This window comes from Zingiber officinale, unplaced genomic scaffold, assembly GCF_018446385.1.
Source record: "Zingiber officinale cultivar Zhangliang unplaced genomic scaffold, Zo_v1.1 ctg130, whole genome shotgun sequence".
NCBI classification, from domain to species: Eukaryota; Viridiplantae; Streptophyta; class Magnoliopsida; order Zingiberales; family Zingiberaceae; genus Zingiber; species Zingiber officinale.
This window is the reverse complement of record NW_024589826.1, coordinates 167,846-188,563: the sequence shown is the minus strand read 5'-3', so window position 1 is coordinate 188,563 and position 20,718 is coordinate 167,846. Positions and strand designations below refer to the sequence as shown.

At 47.3% G+C, this 20,718-nt stretch overlaps 1 protein-coding gene across 1 annotated transcript; it reads right to left on the bottom strand.

Moving 5' to 3' along the window:
• Positions 1–3,312: 3,312 nt before the first annotated feature.
• Positions 3,313–7,426, bottom strand: LOC122036017. The gene is made up of 2 exons (XM_042595185.1): positions 6,578–7,426; positions 3,313–3,588 (listed from the first exon to the last, which is right to left on the bottom strand). The coding sequence occupies exons 1-2, from the start codon at positions 7,373–7,375 to the stop codon at positions 3,562–3,564; spliced, it is 825 nt and encodes a 274-aa protein (XP_042451119.1). The 5' UTR covers positions 7,376–7,426; the 3' UTR covers positions 3,313–3,561.
• Between the last annotated feature and the right edge of the window lie 13,292 nt (positions 7,427–20,718).

Sequence of the window (20,718 nt, the reverse complement as noted above, 5' to 3'; positions counted from 1 at the left end):
GATGTTGATCTCACCCCACGCGGCGTTGCTTCTATTCTCCTCCTCCCGAGCGATCGGTTGGCTACGCTCATGCGAGGCTCATGCAAGATCGGTGCTTCTCCTGTGATGTTGCCGCGCTGACTCCCGGGCCTCTTCACGTCGTCCGACCCTCTGATGTCTGTGTCATTGATCGAGTGAAGGCGATCGACGTCGGTAGCTCCTTGGTGTTGGTTGTGCGACCGGGGCAAACCTACGACAGTCACGGGTGTTGTGGGTGGCTGATTAATGAAAAGAGCAGAACATAGGAGTCCATACCTTTCCCTTTGGGTTTGGCCGCTCGGAGGCCACATGTTGAACGACATGTGGCCTTAGTTCCTAGTGTGGTCGTGTTCCTTCGGCTCGCGGCCCCCTCGACGGTTGATGACTGATCGGCGGCTTCCGTTCGATCAACGCCGATGGTTCGGATGACGCTTCCTTTCTTCTGGTCGCCTGAGCTTCTTCCACGTTTATGTACTCATTGGCCTTCTTCAACATATGGTCGTAGTCGCAAGGCGGCTTCCTGACGAGCGATCGGAAGAAGTCACCGTCCACGAGCCCTTGCGTGAACGCATTCATCATGGTCTCGGACGAGACCGAGGGAATATCCATCGCCACCTGATTGAAGCGTTGGATGTAGGCTCTAAGGGTCTCCCTCTGACCCTGCTTCATGGAGAACAGGCTGACGCTTATTTTCTGATAACGTCTGCTGCTCGTGAAGTGATGAAGGAAAGTCGTTCAGAAGTCCTTGAAACTTTGAATCGATCCATCCGGCAATCTTCGAAACCAACGTTGTGCTAAGCCGGATAATGTAGTGAGGAAGACTCGACACTTGACTCCGTCAGTATATTGATGGAGAGTAGCAGCATTATCGAACTTACCGAGATGGTCATCTGGGTCGGTCGACCCGTTATACTCTCCGATCGCCAAGGGAGCGTAGTACCTCGGCAATGGATCTTGCAGAATTGCCTCGGAGAATTGTCGGTTGATCCGCTCGGGAGACAAATTAGCTTTTGGCGCTTTGCCTTTCCTCGCGTCCCAAATGTGCGCTTCATCTGACGAAGAACCTCGCTCTTGGTTGGCTTGCGCGATCTCGGAGGGTGTCTGGAATAAAGCCCGGTGGAATGGTATCGGGGCGGGCGGCGCCTCTCCTTGCATGTCGGTCGGCCCCTTATTCTGTCCCTAGATGGACAGCTATTCCGGCCGGTCTTCCTATGCCGCTCGGCCTCCCGAGGCTGATGTCGCCTGTTGCGCCAGACGATCGACCAATGCTCTTTGCTACTGTTAGTCAACTATTTTCACCGCTCGTGCTTGTATGAGCGTATCGAGCTCTTCTTGAGTGAGCGTCACAGTGTGAAGTCGTCCAGCTTCTTCCATCTTCTTGGCTCGGATGCAGGTGCGTTCCCACAAACGACGCCAAATTTGATCATGGTCGAGAGTCGAGTCGACGGGCATTGGGGAGATGGCGTTCACATTGACTGGATGTAGATTGAAGATGACGTGGACCTCCAACGAGCTAAGCCTGCGACCACAAGTCGTTAGTGTCGAGCCGGGGAGGGGTTCCCCGGCGATGACCCTCTGATGCTCAAGTCAGTCACCAGCGGCAAGCAAATGAAGTAGAGAAGAGAAAAGAGCAGCAGCGTAACTGTAGCCACAGTAGTGAACATACCTCCGATGAAGCTCTGGGGCTCCTTATATAGGGCCCCCGGAAGCGCGCGTGCATACTTGTCGAGGCGTGCACGCTTCTCGAAGCTTACTGTGAAAGGACGTGTCAGTAAAGCATCCCTGACATCATACCTTAACAGTCCGAGCATGTCTCTGACAAGATAGCGGAAGCTTCTACCGTACGATCCTCCGCCTGACCATGGCGTCGATCACGTCGTTTGCCAGTAGCGCGAGTTCCCAGAAGGATATCACTAGCTACTCCTTTTGTCCATTACTGGGCCGAGCAGGGGAGCCGTTCGGCCAGTCCGTCGTTCGGCTAATATCGCGACTGGGCTAAGCGGGATGTCCGCTCGGCCAATGGTCTACTATCTTGGCTCCGTCCTGTCGAGCGAGGGAGCCATGCCTACTTGGTCGAGGATGTGTCCGTTGTTTGGCCGAGCGGGACGACCGCTCAACCTCCGTTCCTCCATACTTGAGCCTTTTGAACATCGGAAGCTCGGTATCTGGCCGACCTGTCGTAGTGTCGGGTCGGGTATCCCCCGTGCTAATCTGACAGATGGGTCGCCCGATCGAACGAACTCCCAAGGCGCTGACCACCTTGACCTTCTGCCTGACGGGCCCCACTTTACCACCGGATCACTATTATAATAAAGAATCACTATGTAAATATAATTGTTATCTATAAATGAAATTATATTAGAGGGAAACCCTATGCATTCCTTCCATTCATGATTATAATGGTGATGTTGATTGATCCAAAGGACTTTCTTTTTCAAAATATGTCGATAGAGGATTCATCATAGCCACATGAGTGCAGATCTGTGTAGATTAGGAATTTGACCAAACTAGTAAATCATGATGAAGTGTTAGACGCAATTAGGCTGGTGATTGTTTCAAGTCACTTGAACCTAATAGTTTTGATATCTTTCTCAACCAGACGAATTGAGAGAAGGATTAAAGCGAGGTGGTCAAATTTTCTTTAGATGTAAACAAGAAATTATTATAGTTCTTCTTAAGATTTACACCCAAAGAATCAATTCTGTTCCATAAGCTTGTGTAATATCTTTAAAGTTAAAGCTTCTTCCTATCTAATGACTTTCCGTTAACGAATAATATATTCTGTTCATCTAACTAATTACAGAAAATTAATCTCCAACAAAACTACTTTTCACTAGGATCTACAACGCCAAAATAACATACATTTGAAACCTTGTCCAATGACATCTAGAGACATCTATGCCAACATTTATCTATGGAACACTGAGATATAAAACAATTAAAGTGAAGGCCAACTTTTAGTGTAGACTTAGGCTCACATCTGATGAAACTTGCAACAAAAACAAATCAAATGTTGCGAAGGAATCTTCCATATATTTTTTAAAGAGAAACCCTTTTTTAGTCGTTGGATCTTGCCCAAACTTAATTTCCAATCAATTAATAAAGAGTGGCCAATGATATACCAAATTCTAATAGAACCGGACTCTACTGGAATTTGATCCTGGATTTGAGCCACAAAAATCAGCATCGAGGATGTAACCGGAAGCAGAACTGCAAAAGCTAAAATATATTTTATTTATTTTTTACCAATTCAGCACATCAAAATAAATCTGGAATTGTTTGTGGACGACCAACAATCCAACATCCCATGTTTATCATTTCGAGAGGAAAATGTCACTACATAGAAGCACTACTGCTGCACAGTAGTCAGTGGGCAAAGCTAAAATATAATATGCAATTATCGAACATAGCTTTAGATAGGGAAATTTGACCAGCCAGAGCCATAATATTATCTCAGTTTACAACTTTTGTTGACTATAACATGGAATGGGCAAAATACTAAACCATCCATTGTGCATTTGCAATTAGCAGTACGATAGCCAACTAGATATCAACCTGACATGCCTGGCCCTGCAAATGTAATCAACATTCATTGTGTCATCAAACGAAAGAGTGCATGCATACACTAGCATTGCCCAAGGCTTATGATGGATTTTACATTTTTTAAAAAACAATTTTTTATCTACCAAAAGAAAGAGAAGTAGTATTTTTTTTTTAATAATCTTAGAAATGACAGGTTTGGTCTCACCAAAATTTCTCATTCATCACTAGGATAAATCCAAAAGCGCGAACAACCCGTTCAACGTTCTTCGATCAACCGTCCATTAAAAAAAATCATCTGCTAATTCGCCACTCAATCCTTAAATGTTTAGAAAACTAAAAAAGGCAATCTGCACTAGGGCAATAAGTAAGATAACATTAACTGTCATAATAAATGTAATTGATTCTAATCGAAAAAGATGTTATAGGGAGTCCGCCCCTATGTCCTATGGATCAAATTATTATAAGTCCTCTGCAGGAGTTAGACCAAGTTTATAGGATTTGGGATCCTGAAGAGATATTGTAGTACTCCCTAGTCTCTTTCACTGACTAATACTAGTCATCATCGATGTTATATGTTTTAATAAACTTGCACATGCTCAGCTGGTCATATATGCACTCCATATAACACATTAGCTCTTTTCTCCCCTAAGCAATGACTTTGATGATTTAATAAGATACATTTATAAGGTTACCATCCTTGTAGGAAGTTCCCAGTAGAGAAGGCACAAACCTCACAAGTCATAAACTCGTCAATATCAAACTCAAGCCCTCATGAAAAAACTTTGATGATCATGTTCCGCCATAAATGATAAAACCTCCAATGTAAGTCCAATGTCCAAATATAAAAAGTTGAAAGTTGCAATAAACCTTGACAAACACCATCAATATTATGTAAACTCTATGAGCAAGAGTCTTAACCACGTTAGGATATGGTTAGCTCGTCGTTCAATTATTAATGGTGTTATAGTCTTTATATAAAATTTAATGGAGGGATAAGATCCATCAGGTTAACTCCAAATAGTTGGGACAATCATAGCCTAATGATGGTGATGATAATAGAAACTTGTTACAAAAGATAACTATAGAATATTCTTAAATTGCATCCAATTTTGTATGTTACAGTGGTATCCTATCTGAAGTACCGTGGAAGCATAAATCACCCAACAACTTCCCTCTTCCATCTTCTGAGAATTGATACATGATCTCAAGTGGCCTCCAAACAGGCTTATATTCTTTTCTTCTTTTTTTTTTGTAAGTTAGCACTAGGTGTCCAGTTTAACAGGCTTATATTATTGATCCTACATATCAGCATGATTTAGAATGTCCAGTTAATAATGAAAGTCCAGTTGGACCTTCTGTTGATCTTAACTATGCTTGTCCATTTTTAAGTCTGGTAGACAAGCAAACCATACATTTGACTGGTCAGGATTTGGCATATGTATTTGTAATAATGAATCAGAGGTGAATTTATGTTCATCATATTTAAAATACTCACAGAAAGATAAAATAGTATACTAACTTGTTTGACTTTTACATTGGCAGATTGGCTTCTGGCTTCTTAAAGCCTCCACCAAGCAAAAATGCAAGTTTAAAAGTATGCTACCCAAACTAGCAATCGGTTAAGAAGAAGCATATAGGAAATAGATGAAAAGAGAGCAAGAAAGCAAGCCAAGTCCATGCAAGGAAAAGAACTTTATGCCAACATAAAATACTTAAGATACCAAGTTCCTAGTTTACGGTTCACATGGAAGATGTTGGATAGTATACATTTTTTTTACTCTATGGTGTTATCAACATAGATAAGATAAAAATTTCTCCCTTCAGGTGCTTATAGTTAATCTAGTTTGGTTGCAGATCCATGCATCAAAAAGAGATGGCTGTGTTTAGTCTTACTATCAATACGGAATTGTCAGTAGTTTTTTCTATAAGAATGCTTGCTGTTGCAGGGAGTGATGGAACACACTTTTTATGGTCTATATACACCACATGAAAAAAATAGGGAGAATTTTTATATTGAAAAAAACCTATTACACTAACACAGATATGGTACAACAGAAGCGAGTTGTTTTGCACTTGATGATAAGAGAAAGGCACACCACAACCACAAGATTTTAATGGTTACATTAACTAAAATATTTGGTGCAGTACTATGTGTATAAGAAACATTGTAGGTGGAGCAAAATTCACTCAAAAAGGATATATCTAAATTTTTAAATATATGCCGAACTGACATATAAACAAAAATTTAGGTTCTCTATCAATGAAGATTAATAGCACCTTTAACGACACATAGTTGAGATAAACACTAACAGTTGTTTTAATACACAAGAAAGGTAAAGGGCTGCTGAATGATTTTGTCATAAAAATATGACAAACTAATGTATAGTTTGTAGGTACTAATTTTTATATTATTTATCCTTTTCAATTTTTCCTATATTTCTTGGAAGAAAAGTAAAAAAGTTTGATCACTATTCCCTTATTTCTAAAACTAATTTCACAATCATGGTTTTGCTGTCTCAATACAATACATAAGGTTCTGCCATTATCTTATCATAAAGTAAAAATGTCCTAAAAATATAGCACTGAGGATGGTAATCCACAACAAATGTTCTTGTATCACAACATTACAGATTTCCGGAAGCAATTAATGTATGAGGAGATCATTATGTGACATTGTACTGCATCAAAGAATACAATAATAGCTAAGAATGCAACATTTTTCTTGTCTTGAATCATGGTTGCATTGACTCTTCATAACCAGAAATTTAGTTAGTCTAGTACTGAAATTCAAACTGATGAATAATAATCCACTCATACGGACTATTCATCCCAAGACTGTGTCCCAATATCTATAATCTTAGAGGTGATACCAGGAATGACTTGGACGCATGCATTTGGAACATTGAGATAGCTACTACTGTTGGAGGAATTAAACCACAACGAACACCTTGATCTAATATTGTTGACCCATCAAGAAGAAGAAATGGGAATAAAAAAGAAATTTAGGTTATCTTACTTGGAGTGATACCGAAAGCTCGGCCGGCGCAATTTTTGGTCCAGAAGGAGGTTGCTCTTTCTCTTTCTCGTTGCCTGATCGCCCCACAAGACCCAACCTTCTCTTCTTCCTGTTCAAATTCCAAACTTTCTTATCCCGGACCTTCCACATAATTCCGTTCCTAAAGATGACCTTCTCCGACTTCCAACCCGGATGACTAGTATCAATGACGGTTACATCGGTCCTCGAGCACGCCGACAAGTCCAAGTCCGTCGAGCCCCTAGCGGTGCCCCGCTTTCTGCGCATTTTCGTCCGGTTATTCTTGGCCTCGGCCACGCTGTTGTCCGCGCTGGAGGGAGGGGAGGTCGCGGGGGGTTCACGGCAGCCGTCGATGCTAGCGGAAACGGAGGGAATGCAAACCCTAGGGTGGGACTGCTTCCGGGCGATCTTCTTGGTTTTGGTCGCGGCCGGTCCTTCCATGACAAAGAGCTCCGCGAGGACGCCGCCGACGAGATCGAAGATCTTCTGGCTCTCATCGAGTCCGGCTCCGAGAGAGGGAAGCGGGTGCTTCTTTCGGGGGAGAGGACTGTCGGTGGGAGGCAGGTCGAGGGCCTCCGGGGGCAGGATTGCAGGAAGGTTAGGATTAGGGTTGGTGTTAGTAGGGGGATCGGGGTTGAGATCAGAGGAGAGGAAGTGATCGAGGTGGTAATGGAGGGGGACGGAGAGGCCGCGAGAGCTGTGGAGGCGTTGGAGCCAATCGGAGGTGGAATTGGAATTTGCGTCGGCGGTGGAAGTGGAACGGGAAATGGAGCAGAGCATTTTGATTAGTAGTGGAAGGAGGAGTTGTCGTCCTGCGACTGCTAAATTGTAGGTGGTGAAAACTGGAAGGGGGTGTTTGTTAATTGTTAGGAGAGGAAAAATGGTTAATGATTAATTAGAGTAAGTTTGATGATTAATTACTCTGTTTAATTATTGTATGTTATACATACAAAATTAAAAGAAATATTAAATGAGTGTTATTTTTTTAAAAATAAATAAATAAATGGACACCTTGATTTTATTCAAGTTTAGGCCTATAGTAATTACATAATGGAATAGTTTTTTTTAGTAATTTTTTACAGGTTGTAAACCCTAACCTAAATATATTATAGTAGTTACTCTGTAATTTTTATAGATTGTAGCTTCTATTACAACTTTGAATCAAAGAGTATTTTTAAAATAAAAATATTGAAGAAACGACCTTTTAATTATTTTTATTTAAGGAAAAAAGCGTCATTTGTAATATTTAAGATGCCTTTTTTTTTTGTCTCGAAAAAAAATAGGTATAAGCACCAAAGGGAGTCTACTAAATTATATTATTCTTAAGGCAACTCAAATGCTAACTATTGGAGATGAAGAATATTAGCCAAGTATATTATAGGTAGGGATGTAAACGAACCGAATCGAATCGAATAATATAAAAATATTAATATTCGAATTCGAACTCGAAATATATATATGATGTTCAAATTTGATTCGAAGCTCGAAATTACTAATAACTTTAGCTCGAATTCGATTCGAATATTAATTCGAGCATAATCGAACTTTTAACTAGAAATGTCTTAAGTTCGAGTTTTATTCGAATCTAAATTTAGTTATATTCAAACTAAAATTAGGTGCAATACAACAAAAATAAAACCACAAAACAAATACACAACGGTTTCATAACATAAACAAAATATAAATACAAAACAGAATAAAAACTACACAACACATAATATATACAAAATAAAAATGAAGCCTAAACAAGTAAACAACATATAACATATACAGTTATACACAATAAAAATACAAAACAGAATGAGATTAGTCATTAAAGTAGAATAATAGTCAAAATAAGATACACATGCTAGAAGCATATCTCTTAATGCATATCCCAAATCCCAATTCTCAAGTCTCACTCCAGAAGATCATAACATAGACAAAATAAAAGTTTAACTTGAGTTAAAATGAGATTAATGGCCACAAAACTAATTACAGGAAGCCTCCTCTTAATGCATCCCAAACTCCCAAGTCCAAACTCCAGAAGCTCCCCATTTCTACTACATTCCAAAGCTACCCAATCATGCTTCCATTCCAAAGCTCTCCATCCTTCTGCCATCCCAGAAGCTCTCCATTCCTCTTGCTGCATCCAAAGTTCACCTGTCATTGCATTTCCATATTACACAAAACAATACAAAGACTTTAGAAAATAAAAAAGCTTTATACTTCCACGGTTCCAGGCTTTCATCTTTTTAATCTTAGCAAAATTTAAAAATAAAATATATAAATGATTAAATACGTTAGCAAACTCAAAATATAAAATGCTAAAAATTAAATTTATACCTCAATCCGTGACATAACCATTCAACTTCTAATTATCAACTTTATTTATAGACAAATCAATTGTCAAATGTTGTTTTTCAACCTGCAATACTAAGGATAAAAAGTATCATTTATTTTTAAATTTGTTTTATGATTAGAAGCAAAAAAAACATAAACAAAATATTTTAACATCATACCTTAGATTTTTTAGTCACTCCATGTCGCTTTCGACACCAATCTCCACCGCACATCAACATTTCTACTGTTGTAGGAGCTAAAGAAGCACGATACTTGTCAATAACACGACCTCCAACACTAAAAGTTGCCTCTGAAACTACTGTGGAAATGGGTATTGCTAATATATCTCTAGCCAAAGTTGACAACACTGGAAATTTGTATGTATTGAGCTTCCACCTGTTGGTGCAATATCCCTCAGGTCAAGGTTGACCTGGTTGACCAAGCTTGAGTCTTGGTTTGGGTTTCGATGTTTGATAATACAAGACTTCGATTATATGGACAAGTGCAGGTGCAGTTGTTCATTTGGGGAGATTGGTTGGTGCAATTCCCCTCTGATCAAGGTCTGATCAGGTTGTTTGAAGAAGAGTCAAGTAGGTCAAGGTTGACCAGATACTTGACTGGGAAGTCCTAACTGGGATGTTAGGCAAAAGGAAAATCCTGGTGAGTGAAGCTAGGTGAAAATCCTGGTGAGTGAAGCCAGGTGAAAATCCTAGTGAGTGAAGCTAGGTGAAAGACCTGGTGAGTGAAGCCAGGCAGAAGAGAAGTCCTAGTGAGTGAAGCTAGGCAAAAGGGAAGTCCTGGTGAGTGAAGCTAGGCACGGGGAAATCCAGATGGGCCAAGGTTGACCAGACATCTAGTGAAATTCCAAGTAGGTCAAAGGAATTGACCGGATACTTGGCACGAGGAAGAAAAAAGTCCAAGTAGGTCAAGGGAGTGACCGGATACTTGGCACTATGAGGAAAAGTCCAAGTGGGTCAAAGGGATTGACCAGACACTTGGTGAGAGAGTCATAGCTGGTCAAGGGTGACCGGATGCTAGGTTTTATGTACCAACAAGTCATGGTTGACTGGATGTTGGTTTAGGGGGCTTTGGACTTGCTTTTGGGCAAAAACCAAGATCTGGATTGATCAGCTGATTGATCTAGCAGATCTGGATTGATCAGCCGATTGATCCAGCAGATCTGGATCGATCAGCCGATCGATCCAGCAGATCTAGATCGATCAGCCGATCGATTAGATCATGCCCAATCGATCAGCTGATCGATCGAGTGAGTCCCCACGAACAGAACCCCTTTGGATCGATCCGTGGATCGATCCAGAGGTCCAATCGATCAGTGGATCGATTGAGAGTGGATCGATTGAGAGATGCTGTTTGTGCGCGATAAGCCCTGGATCGATCAGCCGATCGATCCAGGCTATTCCAGAGAGCACAGAGGCACTCTGGATCGATCGGTTGATCGATCCAAAGCCTCCCCGATCGATTGGGAGCAATCCAATCGATCGGGATCCGACCGTTGGCGTCGTTTATAGCTGCAGGCGTTTGATTCCATCGGGAGCGCTTACACGATTCATCTCCGATCTTCACCAGCGACTCCACAGCATCTCCTGAGGTTCAGATCGCCAGTTCTTGAAGGATCTTGGAGAGACATCCAAGTCAAGAGGCGAGAACACAACAAGAAGGAGAAGCTAGGGTTAGGGTTTTCGGTTGTAAAACCTGTAAGATTTCTTATATTTGTTTTTCCCTTTGCTTTCTTCTTGTATAGAGAGATTGTAGGGCTTCTCCGCCTTTGGTAGTTACCATAAAGGAGTTTATTCATAGTGGAGGGTGCGTGAGTGTGTGGATCCTTGGATTAGTCACCTCTTGTGAGGTGGATACCAAGTAAAATCCATTTGTTAGCATTGTTGTAGTTTGATCCTGTCCGAATCGCCTAACCAAAGGACGCTGGGCACGTGGCGCGATCCTAGTCGATGGAGTGGATCTCCGGCTTGGTCGAACGAAGCTCCGGTGATCCTGCACAAAAGTCGAGTCGGGAAGGGATTCCCGGCGGCGACCCTCCGACGCTCAAGTCAAGTAAGTGGTGGAAAAAGTGGCTGCCAAGCTTGTATTATGTGTACCTTTTGAGAAGTAAGAGGCTCTTTATATAGGGCGGGGAAGGAACTAATGCACGTCCACCGAGGTGCATACGTGTCAGCAACCCATACCTTGGTATGCACTTGTCAGAGAGCTTACCTGACACCATACTGCTACAGTCCGAACATGCCTTCGATGGGACAACAGGACACCCCGTTGTCAGATTAGGAGTATGGCGTAGCCATACGACTTGACGACTGTCAGAAGATGTTCCCGTCTTTTACCCACCGCCCGGCCGGGACGTCCGGCCGGCCGGCCTGGCGAAGAACGCCGTCCGGACGGCCTTAATTCCCCGCGCCGGCCGGGCGGCACGTCCTTCCGCTCGGCCATTATGTACCGTTTCATTTGAGCGTCGGAACCCTAGTCCCTACCAGGGTGCCTTTTACTACCAAATGTCCCTTTCTTCCAAGTCCGATCGGCTCGTGCTTCTCCGGCGGGCCACTGGGCCCTTTGACCTCCCCGTGGCGTTGACCCCTCGTTATGGGGTTTCGGATTCTCACCACCGGATCACTTGCCTTCCCCTCGAGTCTAGTCGAAGGAGACGAAGTCCGACTGACTGGACTGCCAATCTGACTGAGCAATGCTCATTGCATTAGCCGCTCGGCCAGGCATAAGGATGCTTATCCGTTCGGCAGTATCTATCCGTCCGGCGATATGATCTGTGCCTTGTGTTTTCTTGGAATCCACGTCCGCTGTTCTCCCATACTGCCCATCACGTGCTCTGCGCACGGTAAAGGGGAGCTCATTAAATGCGGCTAGTAACCGGCTGACACGTGGCGATCGTGCGTTTGTCAGCGTATGGCGGTTGCGTCACTTCGAATGGGACAACCTCCATTTGAAATGGACGGCTAGATGACAACCTCGATATCAATGACCTGGATCGGACGGTGGAGATTGCTCCCGAGCGGCGATATAAAGCCCTCGACTCTGTTTCCACCGCATTTCGTCCTCCTCGTTTCCAGACACCTGTTGCTCCTCCTTTCGCCGGCGACCTTGTGCTCAGACTTTCCGGCGACCATACGGCTTCTTCCGACCATCTCCCTCGCTTGTAAGACCCTTTTTCTCGCTCCTGACGCTTTCTTCTTTCTGCTAATCGTCTCCTTCAGTCGATTTCCCTCCATTCCTTGCTTGAACTTTCCCTTTTGGTCCCGTATCCTTATTTGTCGACCATGACTAGCACCTCGCAGCCGACCGGCGGTGCTCCGGGTCTTTGGTACTCGAACATGGAAAGCCGGTTCGACGAGGAGGACGCCTTGCGCCTCACTCGAGCCTATGACCTGCCGATCGACTACCAAATAGTGTTAGCCACACCGGCCGATCGGCCTCACGATCCGCCGCCCGGCACTGTTGTTTTCTTCCGAGACCAATTTCTGGCCGGACTGCGTTTTCCACCTCACAAGTTTTTCTTAGAAGTTTGCAATTATTTCCGCATTCCGCTCGACCAGGTAGTTCCCAACTCTATTAGGTTGCTGAGCGGAGTGATAATTTTATTCAAACTGAACGGCATCCCCTTAGAACCAAAAACTTTCCACTACTTTTTTTTATCCCAAGCAAGCCGAGTGGGGCACCTTTGTTTTCCAGTCTAGGATAGGTTTCGTCCTTTTTGATAATATGTCGAGCTCCAACAAACATTGGAAGGAGCATTTTTTCTATATACGTTTTCCCGAACGGCCAACTTTTCGCACCAAGTGGCAGACGGCGATGCCATCGCAACCGGAGCTCGGCAAATTTAGAGGTGACGCGGCCTACCTTCATGCAGCCGACCGGCTAGTCGGCCAGCGCTATCATATTGACAAGCTACTCCTCCCGGGAGTAATGCACATATTCGGCTTGTCCTCTACCACAACCGATCTGCCCTGCAGCATGAGTAAGTTTCCTTATCTTCCCATTTGTTTTGTTCTAACTGATTTATTTTTTGCTCCTGCAGCTGAAGTCATGTGGCGCGCCAAAGCTACCGAGAAGCTCAAACTGAAGGCCGCTCAGATTGAGGCGGTGACGAACAAGGAGGCCGCCGAACGGGGCCTTGCTCCGGCTGATCCGGTCGGCGAAGAAGGTGAGGGGGCACCAACTGTCCCCGAAGCCTCAGACGCCCCCGCCCCTCATGATGAGGCCGCCGACGACATAGAACCTCCCACTGAAGCTGAGGTGGAGGGCCGTTCGGCCGATGATGTGCCGCTGCGCACTAGGAAACGCCGACGACCAGAGTCCGCCCCTGCCTCTACACCTGATGAGCCCCAACCCGAGCGGGGCGTGGGTGCACCGGTGCTGTCCGGGACGGTTTCCCTCGAGAGTACCCCGACCCCTCAGGGTTCTCCGAGGGCCAGCTCTGAGGTGCCGTCCTCCAGCCCTTCAAGAACTTTGCGCCGTATCAGGCGTTTGGGCGAGCTTCCTTCCTCATTCACCGGTAAGGCCGGTACTTCTCAGAGCGAGCCGAGCGGCTCGAACTTAATAAAGACCGTTCTGCGCCTCCCCTCAGAGGCGTACATGGCTGCTGCTGATCGGCCAGTGGTCCCCGAGCAGCAGATTACCCTGACGGGCCCTCTCGCACAAGCTTGGATAGATGCTCGGCGTCGAATAGCCAAGATGACTCCCGGGCAGCTCGGTGACAGCAACCTCCAGCAGACCACCGGGGTATGTTCTCCTTTTCTTTGTTTGCATATTCGAATTAAGTTCTTTAACCTGCGCACATTTGCTGGCAGAACTGGGTGGAGCAGATCGCTATTAGCGATCGATTAGCCGAACTGGAAGACGAGTTGAAAAAATAAAAAGCTGCGGGGGATAATGGGCAGTCGACGGCCGCTCTGGAGAAGTCCCAAAAACTGCTGGATGCCGAGCGGAAAAGGGCATCCGATTTGACGAGCAAGGTCGTTCGGCTTGAGGCGATGCTCAAACAACGGGATAAGGAGATCAAAACGGCGACCTCTCGGAAGCAACAAGCCATCAATGATATGGGTCGCATGAAGGTGGAGATCAGGGGGCTGGAGCAGCGCATCAAAGATTTGGACGCCCTGCTGATCATCGAGAAGGAGAGCCGCTCAGGTGATCTCCAGAGATTTGATGGGGACTTGAAGGAGCTTCAAGCTGCCAGTGATGCCGCCCACGCCGCGCTCAAGGAATACCAAGAGAGGGAGTCGGCCCGCTCGGATGAAGTGAGGAAAGCGTTCCTCCGCTCGGAAGACTTCGGAGAGAAGTTTACCGACAAGATATCCCTCACTTTCGAGGAGGCGATCAAGGCGACGGTGGGCTATCTGAAGACCAAAGGTCACCTGCCTGCCGAGCTGACCATCCCCCCCGAGGATCTAGCGAGCGTGATGGACACCATCCCCGACGCTCTTTTTGATTTTGATGTGTGAGGAGCGTTTTTGTAAACTTTTTTTTTTTTTTTTTTTTTTGAATTCCCGCCGTTCGGCCCTGCTTATCTCTGTAATGACTTTCTTGGCTTGCATAATAGATAATCTTCTGTTCCTTTCGCTTTTTATTTTGGCAAGAAATTTTTCCTTCGTCACAACTAAGTGTTCTTTAAAACTCTTCCGCTCGGACGTTTATAGACGCCGGCTCGTCTCTCGATCTTTAACGTCGGAGCTCGACGGCGCGGATATTTATAGCCGGTCGGCGCGGCTCTCGATCTTTAGCGACGGAGCTCGTCGGCCTTCCGCTCGGACGTTTATAGACGTCGGCTCGTCTCTCGATCTTTAACGTCGGAGCTCGACGGCGCGGATTTTTATAGCCGGTCGGCGCGGCTCTCGATCTTTAGCGACGGAGCTTGTCGGCCTTCCGCTCGGACGTTTATAGACGCCGGCTCGTCTCTCGATCTTTAACGTCGGAGCTCGACGGCGCGGATATTTATAGCCGGTCGGCGCGGCTCTCGATCTTTAACGTCGGAGCTCGACGGCGCGGATATTTATAGCCGGTCGGCGCGGCTCTCGATCTTTAGCGACGGAGCTTGTCGGCCTTCCGCTCGGACGTTTATAGACGCCGGCTCGTCTCTCGATCTTTAACGTCGGAGCTCGACGGCGCGGATATTTATAGTCGGTCGGCGCGGCTCTCGATCTTTAGCGACGGAGTTCGTCGGCCTTCCGCTCGGACGTTTATAGACGCCGGCTCGTCTCTCGATCTTTAACGTCGGAGCTCGACGGCGCGGATATTTATAGCCGGTCGGCGCGGCTCTCGATCTTTAGCGACGGAGCTCGTCGGCCTTCCGCTCGAACGTTTATAGACGCCGGCTCGTCTCTCGATCTTTAACGTCGGAGCTCGACGAGGCGGATATTTATAGCCGGTCGGCGCGGCTCTCGATCTTTAGCGACGGAGCTCGTCGGCCTTCCGCTCGGACGTTTATAGACGCCGGCTCGTCTCTCGATCTTTAACGTCGGAGCTCGACGGCGCGGATATTTATAGCCGGTCGGCGCGGCTCTCGATCTTTAGCGACGGAGCTCGTCGGCCTTCCGCTCGGACGTTTATAGACGCCGGCTCGTCTCTCGATCTTTAACGTCGGAGCTCGACGGCGCGGATATTTATAGCCGGTCGACGCGGCTCTCGATCTTTAGCGACGGAGCTCGTCGGCCTTCCGCTCGGACGTTTATAGACGTCGGCTCGTCTCTCGATCTTTAACGTCGGAGCTCGACGGCGCGGATATTTATAGCCGGTCGGCGCGGCTCTCGATCTTTAGCGACGGAGCTCGTCGGCCTTCCGCTCGGACGTTTATAGACGCCGGCTCGTCTCTCGATCTTTAACGTCGGAGCTCGACGGCGCGGATATTTATAGCCGGTCGGCGCGGCTCTCGATCTTTAGCGATGGAGCTCGTCGGCCTTTCAAGGCTAACTCCTTACCATGCCGGACGGACTGGGCCTTCGTATCATATCCCGTGCTTGAACAATATTTATGCCCGGCCGAACAGCACGGATTATTTGCTTACAAGTCTTTAAACATATAAACCTACCGGCCGATCGGCTCGGGGGCCTTCACTTTTAGAGCGCTGGGCTCGGATAATTCACCTCCGGCCGAACGGCACAGGGCCTTCACGTAGTAAGCCATTCGGCGGAAGATGCTCAATGTGTTTTCATCTTTTTGCTTCCTGCATTACAAGTATATAGGCGACTAGCATATACACAAAAATGGATTACATTCGTGCACCTTTCATCCAGCTCGATAAGGCTGGAGATGATTTGCACTCCACGGTCGATCTAGCTGCCGCCCGGCTTCATCTTCCAAATAATAGGCTCCCGAGTGGAGCTTTTCAATAAATTTGAAGGGGCCTGCCCACGGTGCCTCCAGTTTGCCTACGTCGCCGACCGGCTTGACTTTCTTCCAGATGAGATCGCCGACCTGGAATGATCTGAGGATTACTCGACGGTTGTAGTTCTGCTTCATCCGCTGCCGGTATGCCATCAGCCGAACGGACGCCTTGGCTCGCTCCTCTTCGACCAAATCCAGCTCCATGTCCCTCCGTTCGGCGTTGCCATCATCATAGCTCTGGATCCGGACGGACTCAACGCCGACTTCCACCGAAATGACTGCCTCGCCACCGTACACCAAATGGAACGGTGTGGCGCCCGTCCCTTCCTTTGGCGTTGTCCGGATGGCCCACAAGACGCCCGGCACTTCATCCGGCCAACTTCCTCCCAAATGGTCGAGCCGAGCACGCAAAATACGAAGGATTTCCCGATTGGCCACTTCGGCTTGACCGTTGCTCTGAGGATAGGCCACTGACGTGAAGTGTTGTTCGATGCCGTAGCTTTTACACCAATCCTCTAGCACCTTCCCTGTGAACTGCCGCCCGTTGTCGGAAACCAATCGGCGAGGGATGCCGAATCGACAGATGATGTGTTGCCAGATGAATTTTTTAACCATCTGTTCGGTGATCTTTGCCAGCGGCTCGGCCTCCACCCACTTGGAAAAATAGTCGACCGCCACTAGTAAAAATTTCCTCTGCCCGGTCGCCATCGGAAATGGACCGACAATATCCATTCCCCATTGATCGAACGGGCATGAAACGGTTGATGCCTTCATTTCTTCGGTCGGTCGGTGGGAGAAGTTATGATATTTCTGGCACGAAAGGCATGTAGATACTGTCCGAGCGGCGTCTGCTTATAAAGTTGGCCAAAAGTACCCGGCCAAGAGGATCTTCTTGGCCAACGAGCGGCCGCCCGGATGCCCCCCGCATGATCCTTGATGTACTTCCTGGAGGATGTAGGCCGAGTCCTCCGAGCTCACGCATTTCAGCAATGGGCGAGAGAAAGCTTTCTTGTAAAGCTGATCGCCGATGTGTGTGAACCGACCGGCCCTCCTTCTTAGCAGCCAGGCTTCATACTCACTGGATGGTGTGGCACCCGAGCGGAGGAACTCTATGATGGGTGTCCGCCAGTCGCTTGGAAATGTAAGGCCTTCCATCCGGTCGAGGTGCGCTACTAACAGTACTTTTTCAATTGATTGCTGAATGGCGACCGGCGTTATTGAGCTCGCGAGCTTGGCTAACTCATCAGCTGCTTGATTTTATGCTCTGGGTATCTTCTGTACAATAACTTCTCCAAAATCAGCCTTGAACTTCTCGAAGGCTTCAGCGTAGAGCTTGAGTCGAGCGCTATTGATTTCGAAGGTACCAGAGAGCTGCTGAGCGGCCAACTGCGAATCCGAGTGAAGAGTGACCCGACCGGCTCCCACATGCCGTGCTGCCTGCAAGCCAGCTATGAGGGCCTCGTATTCTGCTTCATTGTTGGTAGCTTTGTAATCCAGCCGGACGGATAAGTGCATCTTCTCTTCTTGAGGGGAGAGTAACAATATCCCAATCCCGCTTCCGAGCCGTGTGGACGACCCATCCACATATATTCTCCACATAGCTTCTGGCTCCGGCCTTTGCACTTCAGTCACAAAATCGGCCAAGGATTGAGCTTTGATCGCCGAGCGGGGCTGGTATTGGATGTCAAATTCACTCAACTCCGTCGTCCATTTGATGAGCCGTCCGGATGCTTCTGGATTTAGTAGCACACGTCCGAGCGGGCTATTGGTTTTGACAACGATTGTGTGCGCCAGGAAGTATGGACGAAGGCGCCGAGCGGCGAGAACCAGAGCGAAAGCTAGCTTTTCGAGCCCGGTATAGCGAGATTCAGCATCTTTTAAAATGTGACTAAGGAAATACACAGGCTCTTCTCCGCTCGACCTCACTAAGGCTGAGCCGATTGCATGCTCGGTTGAAGACAAGTACATATGAAGTGGCTCACCCGCAATCGGCTTGGCTAATACCGGGAGGGAGTTCATGTATGCCTTCAAATCTTCGAACGCCCGGTCGCATTCTTCGTCCCAGTGAAATTTTGTAGCTTTGCGTAAAATCTTGAAAAAAGGAAGGCTCCGGTCGGCGGTTTTGGAGATGAACCTAGACAGAGCGATTATCCAACCGGTCAAACGCTGCACCTCCCTTGTATTTCTTGGAGGCGGCATATCTTGTAGAGCTTTTACCTTGCTGGTATTTGCTTCGATTCCCCGTTCGGTCACTATGTACCCCAGAAAACGCCCCTCTTTTACTCCGAACAGGCACTTCTGAGGATTTAGCTTGACTCCATATTTGCGCAGCGTTCGGAAGGTTTCCTCCATGTCTTTGAAGAGATCTGCCGCTCGGACGGATTTGATGAGAATGTCGTCCACATAAACTTCTAGGTTCCGCCCGATCTGCTCTCTGAATACTTTATTCATCAAGCGCTGATATGTGGCTCCCGCATTTTTCAATCCGAACGGCATCACATTGTAGCAATAAGTGTCGTCGGCCGTCACGAAGCTGACTTTTTCTTGATCTTCACGGGCGAGCGGCACTTGGTGATAGCCCTGGTAGGCATCGAGCATACAGATTAATTCGCAGCCAGCCGTAGAGTCCACCAGCTGATCTATCCGGGGCAAAGGATAAAAATCTTTCGGGCAGGCTTTGTTAAGATCCCGAAAATCTATGCACACTCTCCATTTGTTGCCCGGCTTGGAGACTAATACCACGTTTGCCAGCCAGCTTGGGAACTGCACCTCGCGTATATGACCGGCTTCCAGAAGCTTTTCCACCTCCGCCCGGATGATGACATTCTGCTCGGCGCTGAAATCTCTTTTTCTTTGCTTTATTGACCGAGTGTCCGGTCGGACATGTAACTCGTGCTGCGCGATGCTCGGCGAAACTCCGGGCAGCTCATGTGTCGACCAGACGAAGACATCATGATTTCTTCTAAGGCATTGGATCAGCTCCTCTTTCTGCTTCTCCTCCAGATCGGACGCAATGAAGGTTGTGGCCTCCGATCGGGTGGGGTGAATTTGCACTTCCTCTTTTTCTTCATAAATTAAAGTGGGTGGCTTTTCGATGATGACGTTTACCTCAATGCGGGGCGTTTTCCGAGCGGAATTGGCTTCTGCTCGGACCATCTAAATGTAACATCGCCGAGCTGCTAGCTGATCTCTTCGTACTTCTCTCACTTGGTCCTCCACGGGAAACTTGATCTTCTGATGAAAAGTTGAGACGACCGCCCGGAATTCGCTGAGCGCCGGTCGTCCCAAAATGACGTTGTAGGACGAGGGAGAGTCCACCACCACGAAGTTTATTGTTCTTGTCCTCCTGAGCAGCTCTTCTCCCAGCGAGGTAGCCAGCCGAATATGGCCGACCGGCTGAACTTCGTTACCCGTGAACCCGTAGAGCGGAGTCGTCATAGGTAGCAGCTCGGCTCGATCAATTTGCAGCTGATCGAACGCCCTCTTGAATATGATGTTGACTGAGCTCCCTGTGTCAACAAATACGCGATGAATAGTGTAATTGGCTATTACCGCTTTGATGAGTAGAGCATCGTCGTAGGGTACTTCAACTCCTTCCAAGTCCCCGGGCCCGAAACTAATTTCGGGTCCTTCCGCTCGTTCTCGGCTACAGCCAACTGCATGAATCTGGAGCTGCCGGGCGCTTGCCTTTCTAGCTCGGTTGGAGTCTCCTCCGGTCGGCCCGCCAGCAATAACGTTGATCTCGCCTCGGGAAGTATTGTTTCTATTTTCCTCTTCCCGAGCGGACGGTCGGGACCGTTCTCTGGACGCTCGGCGATTCTCCTTCCTTGGAGAATGATGCCGATCGGGAGTCTGTCGTTGTCGTCTATCAGCTCGCGTCCGATCGACTTCATTAGCTCTTTGTCGCCTGTCGACTGAGGGAGACCGTCGTCCGGCGTTCCGAGGCACAGGATGAGCCACGAAGGGAAGACTTCGACAATCCCTTGTGTTGTGGGTATCCGTCCGGTGGAAGGAGCAGAACATCGGGATCCATCTCTTCTTTATCTTGGGTCGAGCGGCAGCTACCTCTTGCACCTGGGACCTAACGTGGGGGGATCGGATTACTTCAGCCTTGGGTCCTCTGGGCGGCTGATGAGTAGCAGATTGTTTCCGCTCGGACGGAGGAGGTCGCTCGGCTGGAGTTTCTTTTTTCCGAGCTGCTTGCGCTTCTTCCACATTGATGTATTCATTCGCCCGGTGTAGCATGTGATCATAGTCTCGGGGCGGCTTTCGGATGAGCGATCGGAAGAAATCTCCATCCACTAGGCCTTGTGTGAAGGCATTCATCATAGTTTCCGAGGTGGCCGTTGGAATGTCCATCGCCACTTGGTTGAATCGCTGAATGTAAGCTCGGAGTAATTCACGGGCTTCCTGCTTGATGGCGAACAGGCTAACGCTTG

What these genes read in the sequence shown, in the direction of transcription:
- LOC122036017 (XM_042595185.1), bottom strand. Translation starts at nt 7,375, where the DNA reads ATGCTCTGCTCCATTTCCCGTTCCACTTCCACCGCCGACGCAAATTCC. An exon ending in AGCTTTCGGTATCACTCCAA is followed by an intron (nt 3,589 to 6,577) that starts GTAAGATAACCT and finishes TTACATTTGCAG; the next exon opens with GGCCAGGCATGTCAGGTTGA.